The sequence below is a fragment of the Nematocida minor genome, assembly GCF_024244105.1.
Source record: "Nematocida minor strain JUm1510 chromosome Unknown 7901, whole genome shotgun sequence".
Taxonomy (NCBI): Eukaryota; Fungi; Microsporidia; genus Nematocida; species Nematocida minor.
This window is the reverse complement of record NW_026250381.1, coordinates 22,220-48,000: the sequence shown is the minus strand read 5'-3', so window position 1 is coordinate 48,000 and position 25,781 is coordinate 22,220. Positions and strand designations below refer to the sequence as shown.

Genomic DNA, 25,781 nt, shown 5'->3' with positions numbered 1-25,781 from the left:
TAGATTTTCTTACTATGGATCTCTTACGCCCTTTAAGAGACTTGAACCCAGTTCAGAAACAATACATTATCAAGAAGATAAAAGAGTCTGCAGATCTACTGAACGTACAAGTAGTAGTAACCGATGAGCCAGAAGCAGCCGAAAAAATGGAGGTGGATAAGCCAGTTGAGCAGCACCAGACACTTAACATGTCTGACGGAACAGGATCTAGCACAACAGGTGCATCAGCCCGGACAAGCACGCTTGGAAAAGTGTTAGCTGGAGGCCTTCTTGTACTCGGATCAATGGCATATGTCAACCATCATTCGAAGAGCAAGCCAACAACTGCAGCCAACAGTGACAACGATAGTTTGTATCATGTCATGGACAGCAGACAGCTGAGAAACATGAATAGCCATAATATATCTTGAGCTATCTGGCCCCAGCCAGCTACTATCAAAATAAATTGGTTTTAGGTTTTGAGCACTTCTACTATTATATCTTTTACGTCTTTTATGCAGACAACTTTTTACCATCTTTTAACTTTAATCATTTGGTTGCACTTTGCTCTGCTTTAGTTGAATATAGCACATACAATAAAAATAAAATATTTCCGCCTTGGGAAGCCCCTGATCCTTAAAATATTTTTTTGCTATTAAAATTTCGCAATGACAATGAGAGAAGTAAAACTAACAATCAATGTTGAAGGAATACTAAAGAAGTGCCAGTCTATGGATAGAAAAGACACATCCATCACATCAGTTGAAGAGATAAGCCATATAAATATACTAAAGCGCATAATTAAGGATAATCTAAGGATAGAAAGCGAGGAGCTTAGTGAAGAGAAGAAGAAGGTCATTCTAAAGATAATCGAGAATGATGCCTGTCAATACCTTATATACAGTTTAAATGAAGAAAGAATTCCTATGCCCATAGTAAATTCTACATTATGGTATGAAATTCTAGAAATGTTTGGATATGTATTTATGTCTTCAGCTATTGAACTTATAAATCCAAATAAATTTATATACAATCCTGAGCATGGAATAAATAGAGAGTTTAACATACACGACAAACTAGATAGTGTAGCTCTTTCTCATGGAGAGCTTGATATAAGCACTAGAGCATACACTTTGATGGTTGATGATGCAAACTTGGAAAATATACTTCAAGTTACCTCAGAGATTCTGGATAAACAGAATTCTTATTTTGTCTTGAATTCAATGGATTCAAAAGGCATGGAGCTTTTTAAAAAGTATACATCTGTAAAAGGATGCTACAGTCTAGACGATCTATACACAAAAGAAAAAGATAACGTTACATTGGTAGACTATGGACTGAAGCTTATTTACGAGAAATATAATGAAATCAATGTTCTAATTAAGTACATCAAAGAAATAGAAAGTTCTGACAACAGTGACGTACAGAATATACCTAAAAAACTCAGCATTTTGTTTAAAAATGAAGAGTTAGAAGTAGTATTTTCTATTCTCAATAACAAAGGGGAAATTATACTTGACAAAATGATACACAGCCCTATACTTAAGGCACTAGAGTGCATGGCAACTAGAACTGATCTACTAGGTGGAAAAGGTGAACAAAAGGTGCTGAAGATAAAAGCAGACTTGAGCAACTTTAGCGAAGACTATATAAGTGAACATGATGGCTTGTTAGAAATAATGACTGAAAAAATAAAAAAACTACGTGATGAAAGGAAAATACTACATGTATCTGTTAAAAGTGAAAAAGAAAAGTGGTCCAAAAAAGAAAAGAGTCTGGCAGAGTGGAAAAACACAACTGAGCTTGATCCAAGCTCGCAGGAGTACCAAGAGATGGTAAGAAAAGAGGAAGAAGAGATGAAAAGTATGCTGCGTGAAATTAATTTCCTAAATAATAAGATATATTTATCAAACTTTGATATTGAAAAAGTAAGATTAATTTGTGGTCGTGATGTTGGTATTCTTCGAGCTATCTTAAATATATTGTCTGGCGTAAGCCCAGTTCAGAAACAATACTTACTCAAGAAGATAAAAGAGTCTGCAGATCTACTGAACGTACAAGTAGTAGTAACCGATGAAGCAGAAGAAGTAGAAAAAATGGATGTGGATAAGCCAGTTGAGCAGCACCAGACACTTAACATGTCTGACGGAACAGGATCTAGCACAACAGGTGCATCAGCCCGGACAAGCACGCTTGGAAAAGTGTTAGCTGGAGGCCTTCTTGTACTCGGATCAATGGCATATGTCAACCATCATTCGAAGAGCAAGCCAACAACTGCTGCAAACAGTGACAACGATAGTTTATATCATGTCATGGACAGCAGGCAACTACGAAACATGGATAAACATAATATATCTTGAGCTATCTGGCCGCAGCCAGCTAATGTCAAAATAAATTAGTTTTAGGTTTTGAGCACGTCTACTGTTATAATTAGTGTGTTGGCTACTTCTGCCATGCATTATTATTTTTCTGATTTATTCTCACTCTTTTTCTTCCTCTCTACATTTACTTGCTACTTTTTCTTTTCTAATGCAAAATAAAACTCTTCTAAAACAAAAAAAGTAGAGTAAATCTCTGTCCAATACCACTTTTATTTCTTGAATATATTTTTATTTTTTACTTCCCCAACTCATCTAATAGCTAACTTAACTAACAAAGCACACATATTTATATTTATGGAGTAACAAAAGACAATCTTATCATACACTTCTATACATAGATTCTATCTACACAATAAACCATCATTGACTGTTCATATCATCAGTAGGCTACAAATGCAGATAATACAACTCAAAAATGGATAATAGGGTGGAAGTTAAAAGAACACTGTTTATTCGCTGATTTTTTTGTTATAGCGCGTGACTAAAGTGTCAAGGATCTCGTTGTGTGCACACAGATTGGACTTACTGTGATTTACATTGCGGAGTATTATAAAATCTGTCTCCAAGTGTTTAGGCTTCTTGGACAGCTTTGTGTAGAGCTCCTGGCACAGATCTTTTATTTTTTTCTTTCTAGTGTACTTCAAAGAAGCTGCTGTTTTCTTTTCTCGTGCTGTTTCATATGTATCGAGATACTTTTTCATTGCGCCCAGGCTCTTCTGGTGCTGCTCTATCTCCTGCAGCTTTTCTTTTCTTTCATTGATCTCAAATATGAGGCGCTCCAGACTCTTTTTAGGCGCATTTTTCTTGTCTTGTCTGTTCAACAGCCATGCATGTATCTTTTTTGTCTGATTTTCCAATGGATCCTCTGATATTTGGCTGTTTTGCAGCCAGAAGGCCTGCATCTCACTGTCCTTGTTGTACTCTCTTGATTCTACTGTTTTGACGAACGCGTTAAACTTTTTTATGTTTTCTTCTTCTCTAAAAGTCCTGTCCAGCATACAATGTGTGTACGAATTCACACTGCTTGGCATTCTTACATACCACACAGCCTCAACCGCACCATCTGGGTGTTTAGTGGTCTTACAGTCCATAATGTAGCACCCAAGAGTTCTCAGCTTTTCTTTGCCAGACAGTATGTATAGGTTTCTGTAGTATTTGTGCACATCTGAATAGCTCAAATCCTTGTACTTGCTGTTGTACTCGTACAAATCAGGTGCTGTGTCTTTGATTTTCACTGGATTTATCTCTGAATGCTCTTTTTTCTTTTTAAAAGGCCCCAGCTCCACAGCAGAGCGCATAAAAGGAGTGAGGAAGAGCGGTATGCATATACTGCTTTTTTTCTCGTGTTTGAAAGGCAAAAACTCTGCAAAAGTAAACTTTGCTCTTTCTAGGTCTTCCTCTATGCGGTAGAACACCACTTCACACTCTTCGAGGTCTTTTAAGTCTTTTATTGTCTTATTCCTCTCCTTCTCTTCGATGTACGACCACTCTCTGCTTTCCGTCTTTACTATAAACGGGTGTATAACATCGAATTTCTTCTTAATTCCGTACAGCATTTTTATATGTTTTACTACATCATTGATTGTGTGCAGGTAGTGCTCCTGTCCTTCAGCATCCGCATACACAGGCATACAGAGCAGTCTGAGCTGATTTGTACCGTTGTCCACATAGTACACATGATAATGAGCGTGCACATCAGATGAAATACCCCATTTGTTCTCTTCAGGTGTGTATTCTGAGCTCTGAACTCTTCTATTCCTCTCTTCTGCCGATATGTCTGCTTTTACTTGGCATTTCATGTACTTCTGATTTGTTATTATGCACTTTCCTTCCAGCACGTATTTATTTTTTTCTCCAAAAACATCTGCCTCTTCATAGAACTTTCCAATGAGAACATACATGTCTCTGTACAGATCAGCAGCTGTTAGCTCTGCCATTTTTTCTTCATTGTATATGTCTGCAAAGGTGTTATAAAGCTTTATGCATATACCCTCTGTCCCCTCATCGCTATTCTCTATTTTTTTAGCCATTTCGCATAGAAGCAAGAGAATGTTTTTCTTTTTTTTGTTTGCATACGGATCCGTTGACATCCGAACCTTGGATATGTGATTTTCGTGCATTGTGCAAAAGTCCTGGTACACTTCCGGTAGTATTAGGATCATGTGCAAAGCATGCGCTACCTCGTGGTATTTCTCGTCCATTTGGGCAATCTCTTCCTGTTTTTTCAAGATATAGAGGTTTGGCTCAATGTCTTTTCGGATGTAAATGTCTCCTAGGGTTTCCTCCCAGGCAGCTAGGTTTTTCTCTTTGCGAACTTTCATTGCAAGGTGTTTTTGCATATACGCTAGCATGTCGTCAAACACTCCGGGATAGTATCCTTTGAGATTTTCCAGTATTTCCGTGTATTTAGCGTCTTCTTTGCCCACAAACAGCCTTTTCAGCCCCAAAAGGTCTTTGTACTTAGACTTCATGTTTGTGGTCTCGCTTGCAATGAAATACCACAGTGGATTCTGCTCCACTGATGGAAAGATGTGTGTAGAATAGACTTCAATATCGTTTCTAAGTTTTTCTCGGAAATACTTTCTCCCGATTGCTTTAGACATGGTGTTAGAAGTGTCGCATGTGTATATTGATTTGTAACTTAGTTTGTAGGCCTTTCTTCTTTTATTTTCCAGTCTTCTGTCGTTCCACAGTCTGAGATCAAGATTTTTTATTTCTAGCGTCTTTTTTTTGTCCTCTGCCTCGTTAGAACCAGAGGCCAGCGCTTGGCCATCATTCTCGTCTAGCTGCTCAGCATCCTCCATCGTGATTTCAATCTCCTGCTGCGGGCAAATAACACCAGATGCTCTATTTGAGGCACGATCTTCTTTTTTTTGCTTTTTATTCTCAGATGCAGGCTGGTCGACAAGAGCATCCCTTGAGCTGTCTACATCATCTGCTTTTCTTTTTTCTCCTATAGATAAGCCAGCAAAGCTATCTTTCTCCCCGCCAAGAGCATTTCCGCTTCCTTGGCACTCTGTAATAAAGAAGAAAAGAAGCACTGTGCCTAGAGCCAGCATTTCCCTTAATTTCTGATTTCCCATGCTAAAAAAATCATTTTTCTATTTAAGGTTCAAGTTGAGATGTATTTTTGTCTCTCTGTATCGCAAACCACTTGATATGTGCATCTTTTCTGGTCTCAGAAAGCGCAGCAGCCAATATTGCTTTTTGTTCAACAAGCCAATCAGATGTTTTTAAAAAATTCTGCCAATGAGCTGCAGAAAAGGACCAATAGAATGGATAACCGAAGAATTAAATTATTTCTAGAATTAAAATTTTGTAGCAGTTGTATGAAGGAGGCTAAACTAAAGATAGATATAGACGGAATAATAAAAGCGTGCAAGTCCATCAATAGTGCAGATGCTATGAAAGAGTATGTTGCAGGCGAGAATAAGATAAGCCACTTGTTTATACTTAAGTACATACTCAAAGACAATCTAAAGATAGAAAGTGATGAGCACAGCGAAGAAGAGAGAGAAGACATCTTAGACATAGTCAAAAATAACATATATCGGTACTTTATAGATGCTACTTATGAAGTAGAGGACATGGACAAATTGCACGAGGCATTGAAGACCGGAAAGAGTGCACCAATTGAATCTGAGGCTATTTCTCTAATTGATAAGTTTGTAAAACCAAACCCATTTATATACAGTGCAAAGCATGGAATTCGCAGAAAAAACAATACAGATGAAGATGAGAGCACAGACCCAAGCACCAGGACATACACCCTGGAGATAGATGATGCAAACACTCCTCCCAACTTGAAAAGCTTAGCTCGTTTTACTTCAGCTGGTATAGATGGATTATTTCTAAACTATATTTTTAATCTACTACTTCAATCAGCTAGAGTTTTAAAGAACTACTCAGATGACAGCACATACTACACTCTAGACAAGCTATATAGCACCACATACGAAGACACTGGCGTGCCACTGGTAGATTATGGGCTGAGTCTTTTTTGCGAAAAATATTACAAAATTGCTGAACTGGTTGAGAAGATCAGAGAAATGGAAACCAATAAAGCGAGTAGAGAGGATATAGTTGGTAAAATACGCAAAGTGCTCTCGCCAGAAGAGCTGAGCCTGCTCTTCTCTATTAAAAATGATATACCAAAAATTGTACTTGGAAAGAAGCTACAGAATAGCATGATCAAAGCAGTAGAATACGCAAAAAGTGACATTCCACTCTTGACAAGAACAGATGGGCTAGACATATTAGATATAAACACTAATTTAAGCAAATTTTACGAGAGATACATAACTGCTAACACAGCTTCAAATGCAGATATAAACATAAGTAAATTAGAAAAAAAGGTAGAAAAAAAGACACAGGCTTTAGAAGAAAAAAGAAGAAAATACGACCAAGCAGTCAAAAAAAAGGACAGAAAAGAGACAGAAAAGACAACACGCAGTATTAATGTTCTAAAAAACGATATATACCTGTTAGAGTGCGATATAAAGAGAGTGAAACTACAGTCCAATAATATATATAGACTTCTGTATAACATAAAGTATACACTGCCCATATTAAACCCAGTGCAGAAAAAGTGCATAATCGAAAAAGTAGAAGAGTTTAGAACAATAAGGAGAATAAAGGCAGTAGAAGATGAAATAAACAATACAGTGTATGAAGAAGTAATAGAGGATGATGAAGTAAATGATAGTGGAGCAGATAACGAAAGAAAGCCCACATCTGCAGAAATAGTTAAAATCCTTGTCTTGGGTGCTATTTTGATAGTAGTAACAGTACTATTACTGAACAGCTTTTCAAAAAATAGGATAAAAGTTACTGGCACGAACTAGCAGCTATTCTCTTGAGAAGAAGAGCTACATTCCAAGCACAGTAGATTAAGGTATATGCATTTAAAATGACATTATTTTATTTTCTTCCTTTACTTTTTTGAATGTAAAATAAGAAGTCCACTGAAAATATAACCCGAGAATAAAACTGCATCTATAGAGTTTCCTTTAAGACAGTATGAGGACTGTTTTTTATTTCCAAGCTTTCTGTGCTAAACAGTGAAGAATACACCGCAGCATCATCAATTTTATCAGAGGATGCATCAAAAGCTCTCAAGCTGTCCTCCAGAGGATCCTGTGCTTCTAAGCTCTCATGCCCGAGTCTTGCCATTGCTAGTGCTATACCCAGCACTGCTATTATCCGCAAAGAGACGCTCATTTTCTATCAAAGCATAAAATAAATTTTATCTTTTTATCTCACTCTATTGCATTAAATTTGATGGAACAGACATTTACACATTGCATCTATTAGATTGGAGAAAAACAAAACAGAATACACTCAACTTACTCATTGCAGTAAACTCTTGGATGAACAGCAAGAATATTCAGCTCCTCTGCATAATAAGAAAAGTTGTGGCTTCTGAAGAAGAGAAAATACTTTTCTCCAAATGACGAAACAGAAAAATAGACAATACCGCTTGAGAATTGCTGTTTATTATAGGGGGAGGTGCATGGCGCACCTTCAAATACATCAGTGTTCCTATTCTGCTGATTCCAGATAATGATCAATTTTTCCAAAATTAACACTGTAGGAAGATTTGAATGAACTTGGAAACAAAATTTTGCATATTTCTCTTTTGGCAACAACACACAGATGGTACACGACCATCGAGGTGACGCACGTAATCGCAATGGAGCTTACAGTATCTGTGAAAGCGCTTGAGAAGAGCATAAAATAAAAAAATGATGCATAATTTTATAAGCACTTTCCAGAAGAAAAGCAATAAATTTTATTCTAGGTTTTATTTTAGTTCAAAGCACCTATCGCTCACAGTGGCAGTGTGTTCATATGAAATAGTCTCTTTCTTTTGGCTAGCTACTGGTGGATAGATCGGATTGTCTTTTTACTTTTATTGACTGGATTGGGTACAGTATACAGAAGTACACACGCTTCTGCTTTCCTCGAGTTATATTTAGAAGGTGCAAAAGAATCACAGTTTAGAAAGCTTTAATGGAAAAAGAACGATGCATAAACATAAGAATAAAAGACAGTTAAAGCATAGATAAAAAGCTAAATAAAAGCAGAGTATCCTAGACGGTACATCATCAGTATTATGTGTGATCAGAAGTGATTGTAAATAAGCTTTGGGAAGAATACAGAGCAGCTTTTAGCAGAATCTTGCAGCTCATTTGTTTCTCTTAAAAATAGAATAAAAAGTGCAGAAGAGCTCAAAGTTTTTATTTATGCAGAAGGACTCCAAGAACACTCAGAAAAGGAACACAGCCTTGTTTATCCCAAATATCATAGGATACTTTAGGCTGGCTTTCCTGTTCATTTCAATTTTCAACAGCACGCCCGTCTTTGTTGGGCTGTACAGTATTTCATACATCCTGGACGCGCTAGATGGATTTGCGGCAAGATGTTTTAGACAGGAGTCTGAGCTTGGATACATTTTAGACATGGCAGTGGACAGAGCCGCGTCAAGTGTGCTGACTCTTCGGGTTGTCTCTAAGTATCCCCATCTTTTCCCAGTCCTCGCGCCGTGTCTTGTACTGGACTTGGTGGCTCATATGTTCTGCATTGTAAGCAGATGTGTTAATAAAACTTCGCATAAGTCTCATTCAGAAACAGGGTTTATTGATAAGGTGCTATCTCTGTACTACACAAAAGCCATTCTATTCATTACGTGTTTTGGAGCAGAGGTTTTCTTTTTGAACATTCTCTATTTTCACAATGCCTATCTATTGCTGATTTCCGGCGCAATATTCAGCTTTAAACAGCTCACCAATGTGCTCCAGTTCCAGAAGGCTCTGTGTGCTCTATCGGCAGGGGCATGAGATGCGAAAAAGTATTTGTAGCTAAGTCTGCTATTTTTCTCTATCTATCTATTATTTATTTGTTTTTCTTTGAGTTACAGTATCACCACATAGCACAAGAGCAGTTTATGCCTTCATTCCATGGGAAAAGGCCATTAACTATTCACATGAAAGATTTTTGTAACTCTGATCATTAAATGCACTAGTGATGTAGCTGCATTTCATTAGCTAGCTGCCTGGTATTATCAATTAGCTACGCTAACCTTTCATCAGCTAACCCATATTTCTAAAGATGGATACTCCAATAAACAACAATCACTATCTAGCTACATACTCTCACTTGGTTATAGCATGTAAAACTTTTATTCTTTATTTAGCAGTTGTAACAGAAGGTATACTTATCTCGTATTTACACAAAAGAGTTTTGTAGTGGGGTTTATCATCTAGATTATTTGGCTGGCAATAAAAGCATTTCATTTCAAAGATTTTCATGTGTCACCATGCTGTTTGTGCTGAAAAATACTCTAAACTCTCCATGGACAGGCCTAGTGCAAATAAAAACACTTTATCCCATTTGACAGAAAAATAACGAACTAATCAAGACACCACCAGCACAGCATACAATGTGCAGTAACAGCGTGCAAATATTAATGCGATCTAATCACAGCAATCTAAAACAGTTTCCTCACCCACAACCAATAGAACCGCACACACATTGTTTCCAAATGTTTTGAAACTCTCTTCTAATACTTAAATACATAGAACACAGGCTTCTCAATGAAAAAAGAAATTATAAGTGTAGTCACTGGATGCATCGTGTGTCTTTTTGTCCTCTGGCCCATCTTCCTCAGGCGAAAGCACAGCGAGGCCCCAGCTGACGATACTAACAGCATCAACAGCTCCATGAGATCATACCGCCGCATGCCCAAGTCAAAGCAGAACAGAAACATGGTGGGGTGCATTCCCATAATGAACGGAAAGGTGTTCATAGTAAACGGAAGACACTCTGATAAGTTTATTTTCCCAAAGGGAGGCCAAGAAAAAAACGAAAAAGGATACTACTCAGCAGGAAAAGAGGCCCTGGAAGAGGTGGGCGTTATTGGCAATATCGATAAAGAGCCCATATTCAGAATGGACAACGTAGACTGGTACATTCTTGAGGTAACAAAGGTTCTCCCCGAGTGGAAAGAGAGACACGAGAGGATCCGTGTTCTCATAGACGCAGAGAACGCCCTCCTCAACGCAGAGGTCAGAGCAGTCACCAAGAACCTCATCAAGGCAGTTATCAAAAAAGAGTCTGTGAAAAAAGAGCCAAGAGTCAAAAACTCCAAGCTTGTCTTTGATAAAATGTCAAAAAATACTGACAGCGAAGTGGCAATATAAAATAAAAACCAAATTATTCTAGCAATCAGTTGAATAACTGCGTGCCGATAACTCACTCTCCAGATAATCTCGCTTTAAGAAGACCAATATTTTTTATTTATTCTATTCCTCCTTCTTAACCTTCAGCTCTTTCTCTGGTATCTCGCTTACTGCGGCCTCTGCTGCTGCAGTGCTCTTTGATACATGTCTCTTCTCTGCTCCGAAGATCAGGTTCCTGGAGAACGGCCTCAGCATAGACGATCCCATGACATACTCAATGTACGGAGGGAACACAATAAGATGCTTGAGCGGGCTTATTATAAGCATCAGCAGCGGCTGTGTGTTCTTCATGAAAATGTGCAGAGAGAGGTGTATTGCGGCATTGGAAAGCACGCGAGATATGTGCGAAGTGATAACTTTCATGTCGTAGTCATGAACAGTCATCTCAACCTCTGGCTCTTCCAACTCCTGCTCTTCCTGTGCCTTTCCGTTTTCGCTCTTCTGCTCGTCTCTTGCAACGGTTTTTGGAATCACGATGTAGTCATCTGAAGAAAACTTGATCTTTGTCTTCACGTTGTGGAGCTCTATTCTGCTTTTTATTCTGTAGGAGATGGCTAGATCTATGAGAATGGAGATAACGCACGCTATTCTAAAATAGAGCACGTGGGCCGTGATGATCTCGTTTAATTTACCCTTAAACGCATAAGACAGCAAAACTGGCACGAGAAGAAAGAATCCTTCTGCTGCTTTGTAACTAACTTGCATTATTATTTTTTGTAAAAAATATTTCATTTAATTAATTAATTGCCAAGCTCCCACGCTTGGGCGACTTCTTTCCAGTTCTTGAGCATCTGCAGTGCTACTAATTTCAATCGAGTCTAAATTTAATCAAAGGAATACGTTTATTTATGCCGTTTTGGCTGCTTTGTCTGCCATGCCTTGGAGATATGATAGTCCGTTGGGGGAGAGCTTTCTTCCTCCCATGGACAGCTTAGAAACTAGTTTAATATTTTCAAGTGACTGAAGGATTCTTCTCACGAGACTCTTTGATCCTGAGACTGTGTGAGATGGCTTGTGTCCGTTGTTCTTGGCTCCTCCGTAGACTCTTGCGAACCACATCACTCCAAAGCCGTGTTTGCTCTTCTCTGGGTTGGTCAGCTCTTCCATGTATAGCTTTCTAAGTATGGATGCTGCTCTGACGTAGTACCAGTCTGCGCTGTCAGGGGGCATTTCTCTTCCGTGTCCGGTTTTGATGTATGCTGCCTCTTCTGGCTTCTCTAGCTGCTTCTCCTCCTTGAGTGCTTTTGACAGAATATCTATAAATTTCACTGGGCAGACTTCTTCAATTTTCATCTGGGGTGCTAAAATTAAAAAAAAATATAGAGCAGCGAAAACCAACAGCTGGCAGAGAAAGCAGCGAACAGGAGAGAGTGCACTGATTGGTAAAGGCAGCATAAACAGACACATTTTCAAATTGCAGGCCTTTCTATCTCCAGACATTTTAGATAGGGAAAACCTATGTAGCTGAAAATGCACAAGAGAGCAGTTCTATGTGCTGTGATAGTAAGTGTAATGGCTCAAGCACATTTCCATCTTTTGTGAGAGTGCAGTCTGCAGATGAAGTGGCGCTGCGCATGTTTATAGACTGTTCTACATCAATTGAGAGAAATAATCGCTATAATATTTTCATTTTATTTACAAAGAAGTGCAAAATGAGCTGTGGTATTTAACTCAGATTATAATAGCATCGCTACTAGGCAGGGGATCATTTATGCCACACGAGATAAAACTCTTTTACCGTTTTATTTTATCTGCGTATGTATCTCTTTTTTTTACTTATGCTGTGCTGCATGTAGATGGAAAGTCCTGTCATTGCAGCTATGGTTGTATACTCAACATTCAGAGGAATTTTACTGCAGACCAGGCAAGAGCCATAGTTCAAAATAAAAGCAGGGCATGCAAACCCCAAAAGCAGAATTTCGGATACTGGCAGGAGCACAAATAAAGTCCCAAATAGTCCAAACACCGTTAGAAAAAGATACTTTTCAATGCTGCTCTGAACGACTCTGAAGAGAACCAAAAGTATAGCTATGCTGCCCACCACAATGAAAAACTTTCTGGAAGACTCCATCTGCATGAACATGTCCCAGCCCGGGCCAGAGAGGAAGAGAGCGCCGATCGATGCGAATACAAAGAATCGGATGAACGTGTGGATGCTGTAGCAGACAGCTCCGGATAGAGCTGCACAGATAAGAGAGCAAAGGATCAGGCGGGGCATCTCTGGCTCTATAATCTCTCTGAATTTGAGAAACAGCTCATACTCGCCAAGAGCAGAGTGCTTTTCACTTTTCACAAGATTGCTTAAAAAAGAGTATATGGGCTTAAAAGCATAAAAGCTGATGATAGCAAACACGTTGAATCTCTTTTCCTTGTATCCAAGCAGGAGCATATTGCACCCGAGAACAAAGAGAACGATCAGGAGTCCTGTAAGGTACTTGGGATCGAATATAGGCAGTTCCGATGTGTTCTCTTTTTTTTTATTACTGATGAAATTCTTTAGTTTAGACAGACTACTATCTGGGCTATCTTTTAGATAATCTTTAGATGGCTTTCCTACGACAAAGCTGAACAAGCTATCTGCGAGTGAAGAGAGCTCGTCTATCTTGTTTTGGTATCTCTCTGCGTCTTCTTCTTTTTTATCCGTAAAGAAACCTTCTTTAGGTGCATTGGCTGTATGTTTTAAACGGTCAGCTTCTTTCTTCAAGCTTTCTACCTTCTCTTTGCTTATGCCGTGTGCAAGCCCTCTCTCCCTCAGTGCATCCTCTGGATTGCTTCCTTCTGCTATCTTTAGAATGCAGCACACAATAAGGACTGTGATTTCTCTGTACCTTTTCATGCTAAATTTAAATTTAGAATTTATATATGCAAATATAATCATTTTTTATTAAGCAGAAATATTATTGCATCCAAGAAAATACAAGTACAGCTCTGCTTCTTTCTCTTCGCAAATAAATCTAATTAAAATAAAACTTTTGCATCAAAGACAGAATACTCATTTACCCTATACAAGTGTAACAAATACCTTTTACAAACCTTTCTTTTGTCTCTTCAATTAGCCTAGACCAACCTATCTACTGTAGCAGCATGTATCTTTGCTGAATATGCGCATAACCACCTACTATTTATATGCTTTCATTAGTATAGCTAGCCTACATGCAGAAATAAAACAGCCGCTTGGATAGATGCTCTGCTATTTAGATAGCTAGATAAGCATTATGAAGATCAATCAACAAAATATTACTCTTTTTGGATGTAAGGAGGTTAGAATATATTTTTATTTCAAACATTCTTTCTGTCGGAAAGGGCGTGGACGCCCGGGAGGATGTCTCCCTGCAGAGCAGCCAGCGTAGCTCCGCCTCCCGTGAAAATAAGATCAAAAGACCCCCTGTGCCCATTTGCGTTTATGTACCCTCCAGTGTCCCCGCCCCCAGCACAGATCATCGTTCTTGCGCTCTCTTCATGCAGCTTTTCCCTCCTTTTCTTTATGCATGTGAGCGCAGTGTCTGTTCCGTGTGCAAACTCTTTGATCTCTGCCTGCCCAAGCGTGCCGTTCCAGAAAATGCTAAAACTCTGCGATATCAGATCAGCCAGCAGCTCTTCCGTTTTTGGCCCAATATCTTTTATTTCGCTCATTCTCTGCGCTGCTGCCTTTGCTGAGACCACTGACTGGTCCTTTAGCACATAGTCTGCTGGGAAGAAGACTGAAATTCGCTCGTATATTGTGCTTTCTATGAGATTCTCCACCTCTTTGCTCAGCGGTTTTTCCAAAAGAGGAAGAGCCAGCAAGCCGCCCAGGAAGATATTTGATGCAATGGTTGACAGATTCTCAACCAGCTGTATTTTATCTGCAAGCTTGCATCCTCCAATAATCAGCAGGTCTATGGGCTTTTTGTCCTGTATCTGGAAATTCTTTGCATTCTTTCCAATGCTCATAAACTTTTCTATCTCTCTGTCGTCTACGCAGGACATTGGCGAGTGTCTCTCCACAGGAGGAGTCTTTCCCAGCAGAAAGCTGACGCTTTGCATCTCTGAGTCCAGCAGTATCCCTGCTATCTTCTCCAGAGGCACACCAACCACCGAGTAGTCCGATCTGTGCAACACAGCAAACGCATCATTAACCATCAAATCGCAGTTCAAACGGACAAACTCGTCAAAAAGCTCTTTGCTCTCCTCGTCTGTCTGGTCTTTCTCCACCTTAAGGCTGCGCAGATTCTGCACAAACATCCACTGTTTTTTGCTATCTACAGCCTCCTTCACCATGTACTGGAACTCAAAGGAGATGGGAATCTCCGACTCCATAAGACACCTATTGAGCTCGTCAAGCACAGGAAGCATGCTCACGTCTGCAGGGCTGTTCGCAGGATCTGCATCGCACTCAGGCCGCCCCAAGTGAGACGCAATGATTATCGAAGAAACCTTCTTTCTGCGCAGGAAGTCAATAGTTGCCAAACTTTTTGCAATTTTCGCATTATCAAGAATAAATCCGTCCTTAAAGGGAACATTATAGTCCACGCGCAGAAAAACACGCTTTCCCTCTAGGCCAACGTCCCCCAGGGTTTTCTTCCCTGCATACACCTCGTGTGTCCATGTTTTCATATGTAAATAAATTAATCTCTATTTATTTTTAGTCTACTTGTCTACACATATACCTCTGACACTCCGCTCATGCGAGTCTTCTGATGTTCTCCTGTAGAACGGGTTGAACTGGCAGCTGTCGTAGTGCTTCTGCGCCAGCGCCTGCTCAGGCTTGAATAAAAACAAGGCTGACAGCTCTTCTATGTTTTCTGTTTCTGTGTATGTTTTTGCATTTGCGTTTGAGCTTGGAGCTAAACTCAAACTTAAATTTGCACTTGCTCCTGTGTTTGTGGATGTGTTTGCAAATATTTCTGTCTTTTCTTCTATCTTTCTTTCTTCAATAATCTTTTCTATTTTTGTTTTTAGCACGAACATTTGGTCTCTGGCAAACGAGTCTTCCTCGCGTCCTTTTTCGTGCAGATACAGACACCCCTCGTTGCTGCACTTGATCTTGCGCAGGAAAAACGAGCAGTACTTTGTGGTGCCAAATGTGCATCTTACTGCTTTGTCCCCCAGCCTAAAGCCGTCCATCTCTCGAATGGCTTCCACTGCATACTCCTCCTTCAAGTACGTAATGTATGCACTGAAGATCCCGTCCGTCTGTTTTTCGGGCTTCGACTCTTTTCTTTTGCTGAGCACTATCTTCACTATCTCTCCAAATCCGCCGAACAAGCTCTTCGAGCGGAGGAGATCTTCTCTTGCAAACTCCACGGGAATCCCCACTGCATACACTAGATTTCTTTGCAGCACTCTTACGTTTAAAAGATCTTCGCTCTCTTGGTACTTTCTGTCCGCAGCGTCTGAGTTCATTTCTTGTCTGCCGTTCTGAATAAAAATAAATGAAATATTAACTATTTGTTTTTTTGTTTTTACATGTCAAGCAAGGAAAGGTACAACTACTTTTGCATGTTCACCCCAGAGGGGAAGATTCTTCCGATTGAAGGAGTGATCAGATCAACAGAGCACGGAAGCCCCTGTGTGGCCCTGCGGAACAAAAACATGGCAATTATAATAGCACAGAGAACAGGGAAGAACGACAAGCTCACAGAAGGCAAAACAAAGATAAAACAGTTAGATAGCAATCTCGTGTATGTCTATGCAGGCATAACAAACGACGGAATAAAGTTTGGAAACGATCTGAGAGACGAGATACAGTACTCGAAGTACATACAGGGAACGTCCTCTCCCATTTCCCAGCTGCTGGAAGAGAAGCAGTTCTCCAATGCGCTGGAGATCATGAGGTACGGAAGGCGTGCTTCGGGCATTTCGGTTATTATAGCAGGGGTTGACAGAGGAAAGATCGAAGTGATAGAGATGGGCCCAACGGGCGAGGCAATTCCGTGCTTTGGAGCATGCATTGGGTCAAGAGCGCAGTCGGCTAGGACTATTTTGGAGTCGCACACAGAGAACATCTACGAGCTCCCAGATGAAGATCTGATGAGCCTGGGAATTGCAGCCTTCAGGAATGCAGTGAATGATCCAGAAGTCATGTCAAATGGACACTTTGACGTGTGCAGAATCTCCCTTACTGATGGAGTTGTTTTTACGCCCGGATCAGAAATAGAAACAGCCATGTAATAAATATCTGAATAGCCTAATGCACAATGTTTTAGTATAGTTGATCTAGTAGCTTCTTTTAATTTTGTTCAATAATTCAGTTTAACCGATTAGCACAGCAGTTTTATTTGGCTTAGTCTGGTAATTCTTTGATATAACGGTTTAGTTTAACTCTATGTAATGGAGTAAAGTGGATCGTATGCATGCACAGAACATAGAAAGATTCTTCTGATGCACATACAATCTGAGTGAACTTCTCACTTTTTTGAGAAGTTATGTATCTTTCATTCTGTTTATTGCTCGTTGAGTATACTCTGTTTTCTATGAACTAATGCCAATGCATCAATTGGCTTGCTACAGATCTATGCATTCTTAAGATGCAGCCAGGGGATGCATGCTTGCATGGCTCTAAAAATACTTCCTATTCCTTCCATATAAGCAAAAGTAGATGGAAGAGCACTAAAAGCACAGCTCTGCAAAAAAGACACTACTGTACACTGAAGTGTTTTGCATTGGATAAATATAAAACATACACCACTCGGAGAGATAGACACAAGTACACTTCACTCCATCTGAAAATCTAAGCTATACCTCTAATCGATCTATCGTTTTATTTTTAAATCAGCTCAATCTACTCTGTTTTAACCGTGTTTGGCTATCTTTTTATTTTCTTTTAGTTTAATTTATTTACTTTATTTGTATATCTGTATACTCTAAAGAGAATCCACAAATCTTTTGCGGATTGTTGTTTATTTGTTTCTGTGTGCAGGAGATGAAATCAAGTACAAACATTTATTAATCCGCATCTGCTGCGGGCGACGAAAGCTCACTCTGTGGCTCTCCAAATAGAACTATCTTTATGTGCTTCTGCACCTCGTGCACCAGAAGATCCTTTGTAAAGCTGATCAGCGATTCTTTGTACCGTTGGCACAGCCTCTCAATGACCGCGTTCTCCCACATCACAAACTTGTTCGCGTCTTTCTCTTCTTTCAGAAGGATGTCCGAAGGCCCTCCCGACACGGACGCCGTGGCTATGGCCTTTTCCACGACTGACTCAGCGTGCTTCAGCAGATTCTGCGCCTCTATGTACTGGAAACTGCCTTCCTCGTTTTCCTCAAATACTTGATTGCATATCTGCGCCACTGCACTGCGTAGCTCCCTGACTGATTTTATATAAGATAGCCTGTTTGCAAGTATTGAAAGATTTTTTTCCTCTGGGTAGCTCCAAAAAGCGTTAAACAAGTCGGCGCTCCGAATCTCGTCGAATAATTTTCTAATATTCATAATTAAAAAAACAAATAATGAAAATGCTTTATTCACTTATTTTTCGCCCGAGGCTAGAAATACCAGTCCTGCCACCCCGTCCTCCTCGTCGGACGAGTTTGTCTTCTTTTTGTCTGTGCTTATATTCTGTATAGTTTGCAGCGGAATGTTCCACCTCTGCAGAGGTGTGTATCCTTCACTATAATACATCTGTTTTGTTTTTAAAAGTTCGTTATACGCTGATTGTGCGAGGGCGTTCAGCAGGCTGTCGTTTCCCTGCGGGGGGATAAACACAGACGACGTTCTTCGTCTGACCCATCCTCCCTCTGGGTGCGATAGCTCATCCTGTGCAAAGCGCCTGCTCTCTCGGAACTCAGCGTGCGCTGCTATAAAGTCCCCTGACACGCTGTTCGCTCTTTTGTCCTTAAAAACCTTTTTCTGCATACTGCTGTTCCAGTGGTTTTTTATTGCGTTGTCTGTGCGGCCTGGGAGATGCTTTGCGATGTCCGACCACTTGTTCCCGTACTTGCTGTGAAGAGATAGTATAATATTATCCTCTTCTGCTGTAAACGGTGTTTTTATAATGTTTGGGTCCAGGTGGTTGTGCCATCTTTCTCTGCACTGTTTTCCCACTCGTCCTCCTAATTTCTTTGCAATATAGGTCCATCTTTTTGGCCCAAAGGCTTTGACAAGGACCCGCAGCTTCTCGTCTTCCTCCCGGGTCCATGGCCCTTTTATCTGCATTTCTTCTCTTTCCTCTGACATAGAGTTATTTGTATCCTTTTCTTTATCGTGGTTGTTATGTTCGTCCATATGAACGGGTTATCAACAAATAAAAAAAGCTAGAAATATAGTTATGATGCAGTTGAATGGCCTATTAAGTGATCCAAAATAATTGGTCACCCGCACAAAAAATCACCGGCGCATGGAGTCTAGACGCTCTATTGGAAGGAGATGCGAAAAAGACTGCTCTAAGCCCAGAGGGCGCGCGAGCGCAGTAGCCAATGAGGCAAAATAAACAGCAAATAAACCTCCAGCAAACAGCCAGTTAATTAATTAATAAGCAAATATCCGAGAAAGAGAGAGAAAAGAAGAAATTAAAGAACAAAAGAGAGCTACAGAGCGCGCTCCCAAGTAGAGCCAGAAGAGACACTGGAATGTTCCTAGCTGCACAGATTCATCAACTTCTCTGCTAAAATACAGCCCAAGAATAGCATGTGTCTATGAGCTGCATCACAATACACTTCAGAGTGTGTCAAACAGCCAGCACATAGACAAAGCTAGAGACAGCTGTATAAATGAGTGTACAAGATTGGAGAATCGATGAGTAAATAGAAATAGAATGAAACCTGAACAATCGAGAGCATCCTACAGATATAAAATAGATATAAGGTAAGTATGTAATCATGCTATAAAGAACTCTTAAGCTGTTCTCTATACACTCAGTACTAGCTAGCAATAAAACACCAAATAAAAAAGAAGAAAAAGGTTTTAAATTAGCAAACAAATGAACAATGAACAATGAAGTAAAAGAAATAATGAACTAAAAGCAACAAGCAATGAATAGCCACACACTCGTATGCAAATAATACTCATGCACTCGTGCCAAATACCTCTGAAACAAGCTGATTGCAATGCAGAAAAAAGCGAGAAATTGAGAGACTCTTGCAATATTTGTGTGTAAAATTGTTTATGTCAGCTTTATTAGTACTTGTAACTCTCGCTCTTGTACGGCCCTGACACTGGAACATTCAGATACTCTGCCTGCACCGGTGTAAGCTTGGTTAAAGTATGGCCTATTCCCTCTAAGTGCATCCTTGCTATCTCTTCGTCCTCTTCTCTCGTTAAAAAGAGGACTGCGCCTCTGTTCTCGCTGCTGGCTTCAAACTCTCTCCACAGCCGAAGAACAGCCAGCACCTGGCAAGAGAAGCTTGTGCTCATAACAAAGCTGGAGTGTCCTGTGGCACAGCCCAGGTTAACGAGTCTTCCCTCAGCCAGCAGTATGACTGACCTGCCATTCGACAAAACTATTCTTTCTGCGTTGTTTCCTATGGAGACAATTTTCTTTGCGTCCTTGTAGACCCACTCTGCATCTATCTCCACATTAAAGTGTCCGATATTTGACAAAATTGCCATGTCTTTCATTCTCAAAATTGTGCTGGCTGTAAGAATGTCTCTATTCCCTGTGGCTGTGACCCAAATGTCCACTTCTTCTGCCACCTGATCAACTGTTCTGATCTGGTAGCCCTCCATCACAGCCTGCATTGCGCAGATAGGATCTACTTCGGAAATCGTCACCACTGCGCCCATTTTAGCCATGGCCTGGGCACAGCCTTTTCCTACGTCTCCAAATCCGCAAATATGCACGCGCTTCCCTGCTATCATCGCATCTGTTGCTCTTTTTATTCCGTCTGTTAGAGACTCTCTGCATCCGTATATATTGTCAAACTTGCTCTTCATGACGCTTTCGTTTATGCAGATAGCTGGTATCTTCAGTATCCCGTTCTTGTGCATCTTTTCAAGGATGTGTGTTCCCGTGGTTGTCTGCTCTGTCTGTCCTATGATCCCAGGGAGCAGATGAGAGTAGTCAGTGTGCAAAAGATTCGTTAGATCACCGCCATCATCAATCACGATATTTGGGCCATTCTCCCACTTAGATAAAACAGCGCGAAGACACCACTTGTACTCTTCGTCTGTCTCTCCTTTCCATGCGTATATGCTTATTCCCCTACTTGCAAGGGCGGCTGCTGCCTTATCCTCCGTGCTAAGCACATTGGAGGAGCACCAGGCCACCTCTGCGCCCATTTCCACAATTAGCTCAATCATTGCTGCTGTTTGCACGGTCATGTGCAGACACCCGGCAATCCTTGCGCCTTTCAGTGGCTTTGTTTCACCGTATGTTTTTGATAAGTGTCTTATCCCAGGCATTTCGTTCCTTGCAAAAAGAATGGCTTCTTCTCCTATCTCGGAGAGCTCGAGTGCTTTTACTTTGTAGCGCGGAAATACTTCGTTTTCGTTGGTCATCGGGTGAATAAAATATTTTCACTTTTCTAATCTGAAACACTCTTATTCAGATCGGGTTTGTGCTTCATGAAAACAAGAGCAAACGCATGGAAGGAGCTGATGTACAGCCCTGTGAAGGAAGAGTTCAATCTCCTCAAAAGATCCACAATCCCACGGGAGGCCCTGCAAAACATCGAGGTGGACATTGAGCGGTCTGTCCACCCAGAGTGCACGTGCATGGGCCCGCTTGAGGCAGAGGCCAGGGAGTACAATGTCATCATACGGAAGAAAGAGCTGCGAGATGTCCTTGTTGCATTCGCAAAGTACAACAGCGCAATTGAGTACTGCCAGGGCCTCTCGTACTACGCTGCATTCCTCCTGCAGCTCTTCACGCCTGAAGAATCCTTTTCCATTCTCTGCAAGACCATACAAAAGAACCGCATTGAGAGACTCTTTGACAAAAAGCTTTCTCTTGTGTCCAAGGTGCTGAGCGTGCACGAAAGAGTTCTCAACCTGACCCTCCCCGAAGCCATCCGAAAGAGCATACAGAGCATAAGCAACAGCACACACGACTATTCAGCCGGATGGTACCTTACCTTGTTTTCCCGCCTATCTCCTTCGCTCTATACGGTGGTGCTTGATCTGTTCTACACCCGCGGATTCCCCGTTCTTTTCCACGCTGCGTCAGCACTTGTCGAGGTAGGGCACAGAAACTACATCACAGAGGGCGTGATAGAGCACGACCAGAGAATGCAGATACTATTCAAGCTTGCAGACTATCCAATACCAGAGGACGAGTTTAGAGAGGTTCTGCAGCGGAACATACAGATGGTTAGTCTAGCAACTATTGAACACATGCTCTCTGAGATAGATAGCAATATTGAAAATAAATAGAAAGTGTATCTAAAAAGTATTTACTGCTTTATTTTTATTTTACTCTTGTGAATTATTGCATACATGTATATTTTTGCTACAAATGCATAAGCAAATATGACAAAATATCCCAAAGAGCAGAATAAAAGGCAGAAGACCTAAAGTGTATCTAGTGGCATGTCTAATCAGTAGCTAAGAAGAGCTACACACAGGTGAAATGGTATGCACATTTTCCTAAGATAAGAGCAGCTTCCATATACGAACACTGCATGGGATGCAAGATGCAAAAGAGCGCACAAAATAAAGAAAGACAAGAAAAAAAGAAACAGATAAAATGGGCAGACCGTTTTATTAACTGCAATTATTCCGAGATACGTGGGAAAACAGGGCGAGGCATCTTCTGATGGGCTTCTTTTTCACTCTTTATCTTCTCGTTAACCTGTGCAATCTTTGCAGAGATTTGCTGCTTCTTGGACAAGAAAGTGTTCTCCTCGTTCTGGAAGATCTCTTCGATCTTCTGGAGCGTTGTTTCTATGTCAGCCGACGTCTTTGGAATTGGGATGTTAAACTTAACGAGCTGGCTGACCAGGTGGAAAGGCAGGGAGATCTTTGCAGCTCTTCCCTTCTGCACGCTCATCTTCTGCATTCTGAGCGCAGAGCTGATGGACTTCAGCTGCTCCGAAGGGTTGCTGTGCAGGTCGCTCTCCAGCTTCTCTCTCTGCTCCATCAGGTCTGAAATAACCTTCTCCTGCTCAAAGAGCGCCATCTTGTGCTTTTTCGCTGTTTCAATCTCTGCAGACTTCAGCTCGTACTCCTTCTCTTTCTTCTCCATGACAACGATCTCGTTTTTCTTCTCTTCAAACAAGCTCTTTTTCTCTTCGATCAGAGCAGCGATGTCACCCTGCATCTTCTTGATGTCCTCTGAGTATGCTGTCTTCTTGATCTTTCCGAGCTTGCTGTTGATCTCAGCCAGCTTCTTTATCTGCAGGTCAAGCTCCTGTTTTTTTATGGAGAACGCAGCTTCCTTCTTTTTCTTCTGGTCTTCCATTTCCTTGATTTTCTCGTCTTTCTCCTTGAAGATGTCCTGCATGGCCAGCAGCTTGATGATTCTGTTCTTCTCGGTGCTGATGTCCTTCTCTTCTTTTGAGCTCAGCGGCCTCTCTATGATTCTGTTGTCAATTATGCTGAGCTTGTTTCTGAGCTCTGAAGTGCTCTTCATGTTGAGCTTCTTCTTCTCCTCGCCCACTGCGTGGGAGAGCGTCTTGAGCTCCTGCACTGCCTGCTTCAGCTCTGCGCCCATGGTTCCCTTTTCCTTCTGGATCTCTTCTATCTTCTTCTGGATTTCGTCTTTGGTGTCGTACAGCTCCTTCTGTCCCGTGGCTTTTCTGAACTCTTCGATTCTGGCGTCTAATCTCTGTTTTTTTGCAGCGACTTTCTCTTCAATCTCTTTTATCTGGGCTGTGCACTCTCTTAATACGCTGAGATGCTTTCCCACTCCCTGAAACTTGAATAGTTTCTGGTTTTTTTTTCTGTTATCTTGTTGCTCTTCTGGCTTTCGCTCTTTAACACTGTTCATTGCCCAGGGCCATTAGAATAAAAAAATAAAAAGAAAAAACTTGCATGGAGCAGACAAAGAGCACAGAAGAGGTATTTGCAGGGGCGTCCTTCAACGATGCGCCAAACCCTCAGGACCTTCCCATCCCCAACATCCCCAAGGGATTCGTTTTGAAAAAGAAGCAGGAGCCAGAGAAGCAGCAGAAGAAACAGAAGAAGTATGTATCCAAGAATAAATAAGTTTATTTTTTTACCGGCTAACTTACATTGCAGCAAAGCAACGCGGCTCTGCTGGCCGTGCAGTCACCGTCTCTTAAGGATGTGGTCTGTGCGCGCTGGTTGATGCCAGTTGGTTGCTACGAATATTTCACCGGAGGAAGTCCTCCTTTTTCCACTAATCTCTTCGTATTTCCCAATATATCTGCACAGCTGTCCAATACACTCTGCTTTTTCTTATTCTAAGTGTTCTCGCAGATTTATCATCTAGTCATAGATAGCTTGTATCCATCACAAGAGATCATTATAAGTCTTGTGCTGCTATAGCAATTATAGCCCGAGAATAACTCAGAAATTTTACTGCACAGAATATCTCCATGCTTCTTAACACTGCAGAGTATTTAATGACTGTTAAAGATTGTTTCTGCTAACTGAAAAACACTAATGCAGCAACCTTTTCCATACTTGTGCATGATTATAGATCGGTCAGTGCTAGTGTACTATTATTATGTGTGCAAGTAATTAGTCTGTAATGAATCTCTAGAATTATTTTCTGCACACCCAAATACTCGGGTTTAAAGTAGATGAACTTTATTGCAGATTCGAGCATTGATTGAGCAGACTGCTGCATAGTCCAGTGTAAATATTATTAGTAGATAGTAAGGGGTGTGCAGATTATTTAAAAGTGTTTATTCCTTTTTAGCCTCTAAAAGCGCAATCTTCGATACAATGCATTTGGCATAAGAGCTTTTCTTTAGATCTGACATGTTCATCTTAAGGTGCGAGATAAGGATTTCCTTATCAGCCCCGGTTAAAACGTCAAGAAGTCTCTGTATGACATAGTTTCCAAACTTGTCCATTGTTATGTATATGAGAATGTCCTCCCCCGAGGCCCCCACTGCCGATCTCAGCTGTCTTAGCATGTGCTTCCTGTCCTCTGGCGTCCCGCACACCACGCACTTCTCCATCACATTCGATGCAAACTTGTGCGTGCTGTACTCTGCAATGTTGTCCGATAAGTCTGAGATTATTTTCCTTTTGTGTGCATGCGTCCCCTTCTCCAGAATGTGCTGGATTACGTAGTTCCCGTACTGGTCCTCTACCAAAAGCTTTGCGTTGTTGATTATCTTATCCACTGCGCTTGCACACTTTGTGCTGTTCTCAAATATTCTCTGGATGACTCTGCACCCGTACCGGTGCCGGCTGAGAGACACTGCGTCTTCTTCAAACTCTTTGATCACAAAGTCAGAGTCCACACACTCAACGCACTTCTGCACTACGTGGTTTCCATTCTGGTCGCACACGAGGTCAATCACGTGCCCCTTTATCTTTTCTACAATCTTTCTATTTATATCCTTGCACTCCAGCGCTTTCTGTATCACCCGGCACCCGTACATGTGCAGAGCCAGCGAAATAACCGAGCCCTCCATCGCCTGGAAGATCTTTCCCCGCTGCTCACCTGTTCCTATCTCCAAGAACTTCTGCACCACATAGTTTCCAAATAAATCAACAATCAGATCGCCAATCCACGGGCATATCTCCTGGAAAGTCATTGCTATCTCCTCTGCGCTTGCAGTGTCGAGCTTCTTCTGGATAAATCTGCTTCCCTCCTGGTCCTTGGAAATTGCGCATATGAGATTCCCTGCAGAAGATATCCCGCGCTTCTTGGCAAATGCCTGGACCTCTTCGAAAAACTGGTCCCTCTGTGTGTCCGGCGAGCTTCCCGTGGAAATTGACTCTATTTTTATGCTGTTCAGCAGAATGTACTTTCCTCTGTTTTTATCTTGCAGGCCTTTTCCTATGGGCGGAAGATGGTTTTTTTTTTCTATGATTTTGTACTCGATGCTTTTGTGCGTCGGATGATCTTCTTCTATCCGGTCGACCAAGTTTTTCTTTGACTGCCAAGCCGTGCATTTGATTGGGTTGAAGGCGTCTTCGATAATATCTGTACACTCTTTGTCCATATTTTGGATGCTTTTTCCATTTGAAGTTTCCATGCTTTTTATCTCTTTTGCGCTCTTTCTTAATTTGCTGCTGCTCTCTTCAAACATCTTTGCAAATTTTTACTTCCCCCGTAGTGAAATACTTTCTCCCCTGGCAGACGGTGCTCTTTATTTTCTCTTCTTTGGTTGGTACTTTC

The 25,781-nt window shown here is 41.0% G+C and overlaps 19 protein-coding genes across 19 annotated transcripts; 8 read left to right on the top strand and 11 right to left on the bottom strand.

Moving 5' to 3' along the window:
* Positions 1-14: 14 nt before the first annotated feature.
* NEMIN01_1750 (uncharacterized protein) lies at positions 15-410 on the top strand (the record flags this gene model as incomplete). Its single annotated transcript, XM_051477692.1, has 1 exon — positions 15-410. The coding sequence occupies one exon, from the start codon at positions 15-17 to the stop codon at positions 408-410; it is 396 nt and encodes a 131-aa protein (XP_051333652.1).
* A 243-nt stretch (positions 411-653) lies between these two features.
* NEMIN01_1749 (uncharacterized protein) lies at positions 654-2,339 on the top strand (the record flags this gene model as incomplete). Its single annotated transcript, XM_051477691.1, has 1 exon — positions 654-2,339. The coding sequence occupies one exon, from the start codon at positions 654-656 to the stop codon at positions 2,337-2,339; it is 1,686 nt and encodes a 561-aa protein (XP_051333651.1).
* Positions 2,340-2,809: 470 nt separating this feature from the next.
* On the bottom strand, positions 2,810-5,443 carry NEMIN01_1748 (uncharacterized protein; the record flags this gene model as incomplete). The annotated part of the gene is made up of 1 exon (XM_051477690.1): positions 2,810-5,443. The coding sequence occupies one exon, from the start codon at positions 5,441-5,443 to the stop codon at positions 2,810-2,812; it is 2,634 nt and encodes an 877-aa protein (XP_051333650.1).
* Positions 5,444-5,689: 246 nt separating this feature from the next.
* NEMIN01_1747 (uncharacterized protein) lies at positions 5,690-7,204 on the top strand (the record flags this gene model as incomplete). Its single annotated transcript, XM_051477689.1, has 1 exon — positions 5,690-7,204. One exon carries the CDS (start codon positions 5,690-5,692, stop codon positions 7,202-7,204), a length of 1,515 nt encoding a protein of 504 aa, XP_051333649.1.
* A 1,401-nt stretch (positions 7,205-8,605) lies between these two features.
* NEMIN01_1746 (CDP-diacylglycerol--inositol 3-phosphatidyltransferase) lies at positions 8,606-9,199 on the top strand (the record flags this gene model as incomplete). Its single annotated transcript, XM_051477688.1, has 1 exon — positions 8,606-9,199. The coding sequence occupies one exon, from the start codon at positions 8,606-8,608 to the stop codon at positions 9,197-9,199; it is 594 nt and encodes a 197-aa protein (XP_051333648.1).
* A 756-nt stretch (positions 9,200-9,955) lies between these two features.
* On the top strand, positions 9,956-10,561 carry NEMIN01_1745 (uncharacterized protein; the record flags this gene model as incomplete). The annotated part of the gene is made up of 1 exon (XM_051477687.1): positions 9,956-10,561. The coding sequence occupies one exon, from the start codon at positions 9,956-9,958 to the stop codon at positions 10,559-10,561; it is 606 nt and encodes a 201-aa protein (XP_051333647.1).
* Positions 10,562-10,663: 102 nt separating this feature from the next.
* On the bottom strand, positions 10,664-11,305 carry NEMIN01_1744 (uncharacterized protein; the record flags this gene model as incomplete). The annotated part of the gene is made up of 1 exon (XM_051477686.1): positions 10,664-11,305. The coding sequence occupies one exon, from the start codon at positions 11,303-11,305 to the stop codon at positions 10,664-10,666; it is 642 nt and encodes a 213-aa protein (XP_051333646.1).
* A 141-nt stretch (positions 11,306-11,446) lies between these two features.
* Positions 11,447-11,893, bottom strand: NEMIN01_1743 (small subunit ribosomal protein S19e; the record flags this gene model as incomplete). The annotated part of the gene is made up of 1 exon (XM_051477685.1): positions 11,447-11,893. The coding sequence occupies one exon, from the start codon at positions 11,891-11,893 to the stop codon at positions 11,447-11,449; it is 447 nt and encodes a 148-aa protein (XP_051333645.1).
* Positions 11,894-12,347: 454 nt separating this feature from the next.
* NEMIN01_1742 (uncharacterized protein) lies at positions 12,348-13,436 on the bottom strand (the record flags this gene model as incomplete). The annotated part of the gene is made up of 1 exon (XM_051477684.1): positions 12,348-13,436. The coding sequence occupies one exon, from the start codon at positions 13,434-13,436 to the stop codon at positions 12,348-12,350; it is 1,089 nt and encodes a 362-aa protein (XP_051333644.1).
* Positions 13,437-13,879: 443 nt separating this feature from the next.
* NEMIN01_1741 (phosphoglycerate kinase) lies at positions 13,880-15,196 on the bottom strand (the record flags this gene model as incomplete). The annotated part of the gene is made up of 1 exon (XM_051477683.1): positions 13,880-15,196. One exon carries the CDS (start codon positions 15,194-15,196, stop codon positions 13,880-13,882), a length of 1,317 nt encoding a protein of 438 aa, XP_051333643.1.
* Positions 15,197-15,229: 33 nt separating this feature from the next.
* NEMIN01_1740 (CCR4-NOT transcription complex subunit 4) lies at positions 15,230-15,985 on the bottom strand (the record flags this gene model as incomplete). Its single annotated transcript, XM_051477682.1, has 1 exon — positions 15,230-15,985. One exon carries the CDS (start codon positions 15,983-15,985, stop codon positions 15,230-15,232), a length of 756 nt encoding a protein of 251 aa, XP_051333642.1.
* A 63-nt stretch (positions 15,986-16,048) lies between these two features.
* Positions 16,049-16,753, top strand: NEMIN01_1739 (20S proteasome subunit alpha 6; the record flags this gene model as incomplete). The annotated part of the gene is made up of 1 exon (XM_051477681.1): positions 16,049-16,753. One exon carries the CDS (start codon positions 16,049-16,051, stop codon positions 16,751-16,753), a length of 705 nt encoding a protein of 234 aa, XP_051333641.1.
* A 774-nt stretch (positions 16,754-17,527) lies between these two features.
* NEMIN01_1738 (uncharacterized protein) lies at positions 17,528-18,016 on the bottom strand (the record flags this gene model as incomplete). Its single annotated transcript, XM_051477680.1, has 1 exon — positions 17,528-18,016. The coding sequence occupies one exon, from the start codon at positions 18,014-18,016 to the stop codon at positions 17,528-17,530; it is 489 nt and encodes a 162-aa protein (XP_051333640.1).
* Positions 18,017-18,052: 36 nt separating this feature from the next.
* On the bottom strand, positions 18,053-18,808 carry NEMIN01_1737 (uncharacterized protein; the record flags this gene model as incomplete). Its single annotated transcript, XM_051477679.1, has 1 exon — positions 18,053-18,808. One exon carries the CDS (start codon positions 18,806-18,808, stop codon positions 18,053-18,055), a length of 756 nt encoding a protein of 251 aa, XP_051333639.1.
* Positions 18,809-19,699: 891 nt separating this feature from the next.
* On the bottom strand, positions 19,700-21,019 carry NEMIN01_1736 (adenosylhomocysteinase; the record flags this gene model as incomplete). The annotated part of the gene is made up of 1 exon (XM_051477678.1): positions 19,700-21,019. One exon carries the CDS (start codon positions 21,017-21,019, stop codon positions 19,700-19,702), a length of 1,320 nt encoding a protein of 439 aa, XP_051333638.1.
* A 66-nt stretch (positions 21,020-21,085) lies between these two features.
* Positions 21,086-21,892, top strand: NEMIN01_1735 (ecotropic viral integration site 5 protein; the record flags this gene model as incomplete). Its single annotated transcript, XM_051477677.1, has 1 exon — positions 21,086-21,892. The coding sequence occupies one exon, from the start codon at positions 21,086-21,088 to the stop codon at positions 21,890-21,892; it is 807 nt and encodes a 268-aa protein (XP_051333637.1).
* A 340-nt stretch (positions 21,893-22,232) lies between these two features.
* NEMIN01_1734 (uncharacterized protein) lies at positions 22,233-23,447 on the bottom strand (the record flags this gene model as incomplete). Its single annotated transcript, XM_051477676.1, has 1 exon — positions 22,233-23,447. The coding sequence occupies one exon, from the start codon at positions 23,445-23,447 to the stop codon at positions 22,233-22,235; it is 1,215 nt and encodes a 404-aa protein (XP_051333636.1).
* Positions 23,448-23,491: 44 nt separating this feature from the next.
* On the top strand, positions 23,492-23,665 carry NEMIN01_1718 (uncharacterized protein; the record flags this gene model as incomplete). Its single annotated transcript, XM_051477660.1, has 1 exon — positions 23,492-23,665. One exon carries the CDS (start codon positions 23,492-23,494, stop codon positions 23,663-23,665), a length of 174 nt encoding a protein of 57 aa, XP_051333620.1.
* Positions 23,666-24,330: 665 nt separating this feature from the next.
* On the bottom strand, positions 24,331-25,692 carry NEMIN01_1733 (pumilio RNA-binding family; the record flags this gene model as incomplete). Its single annotated transcript, XM_051477675.1, has 1 exon — positions 24,331-25,692. The coding sequence occupies one exon, from the start codon at positions 25,690-25,692 to the stop codon at positions 24,331-24,333; it is 1,362 nt and encodes a 453-aa protein (XP_051333635.1).
* Between the last annotated feature and the right edge of the window lie 89 nt (positions 25,693-25,781).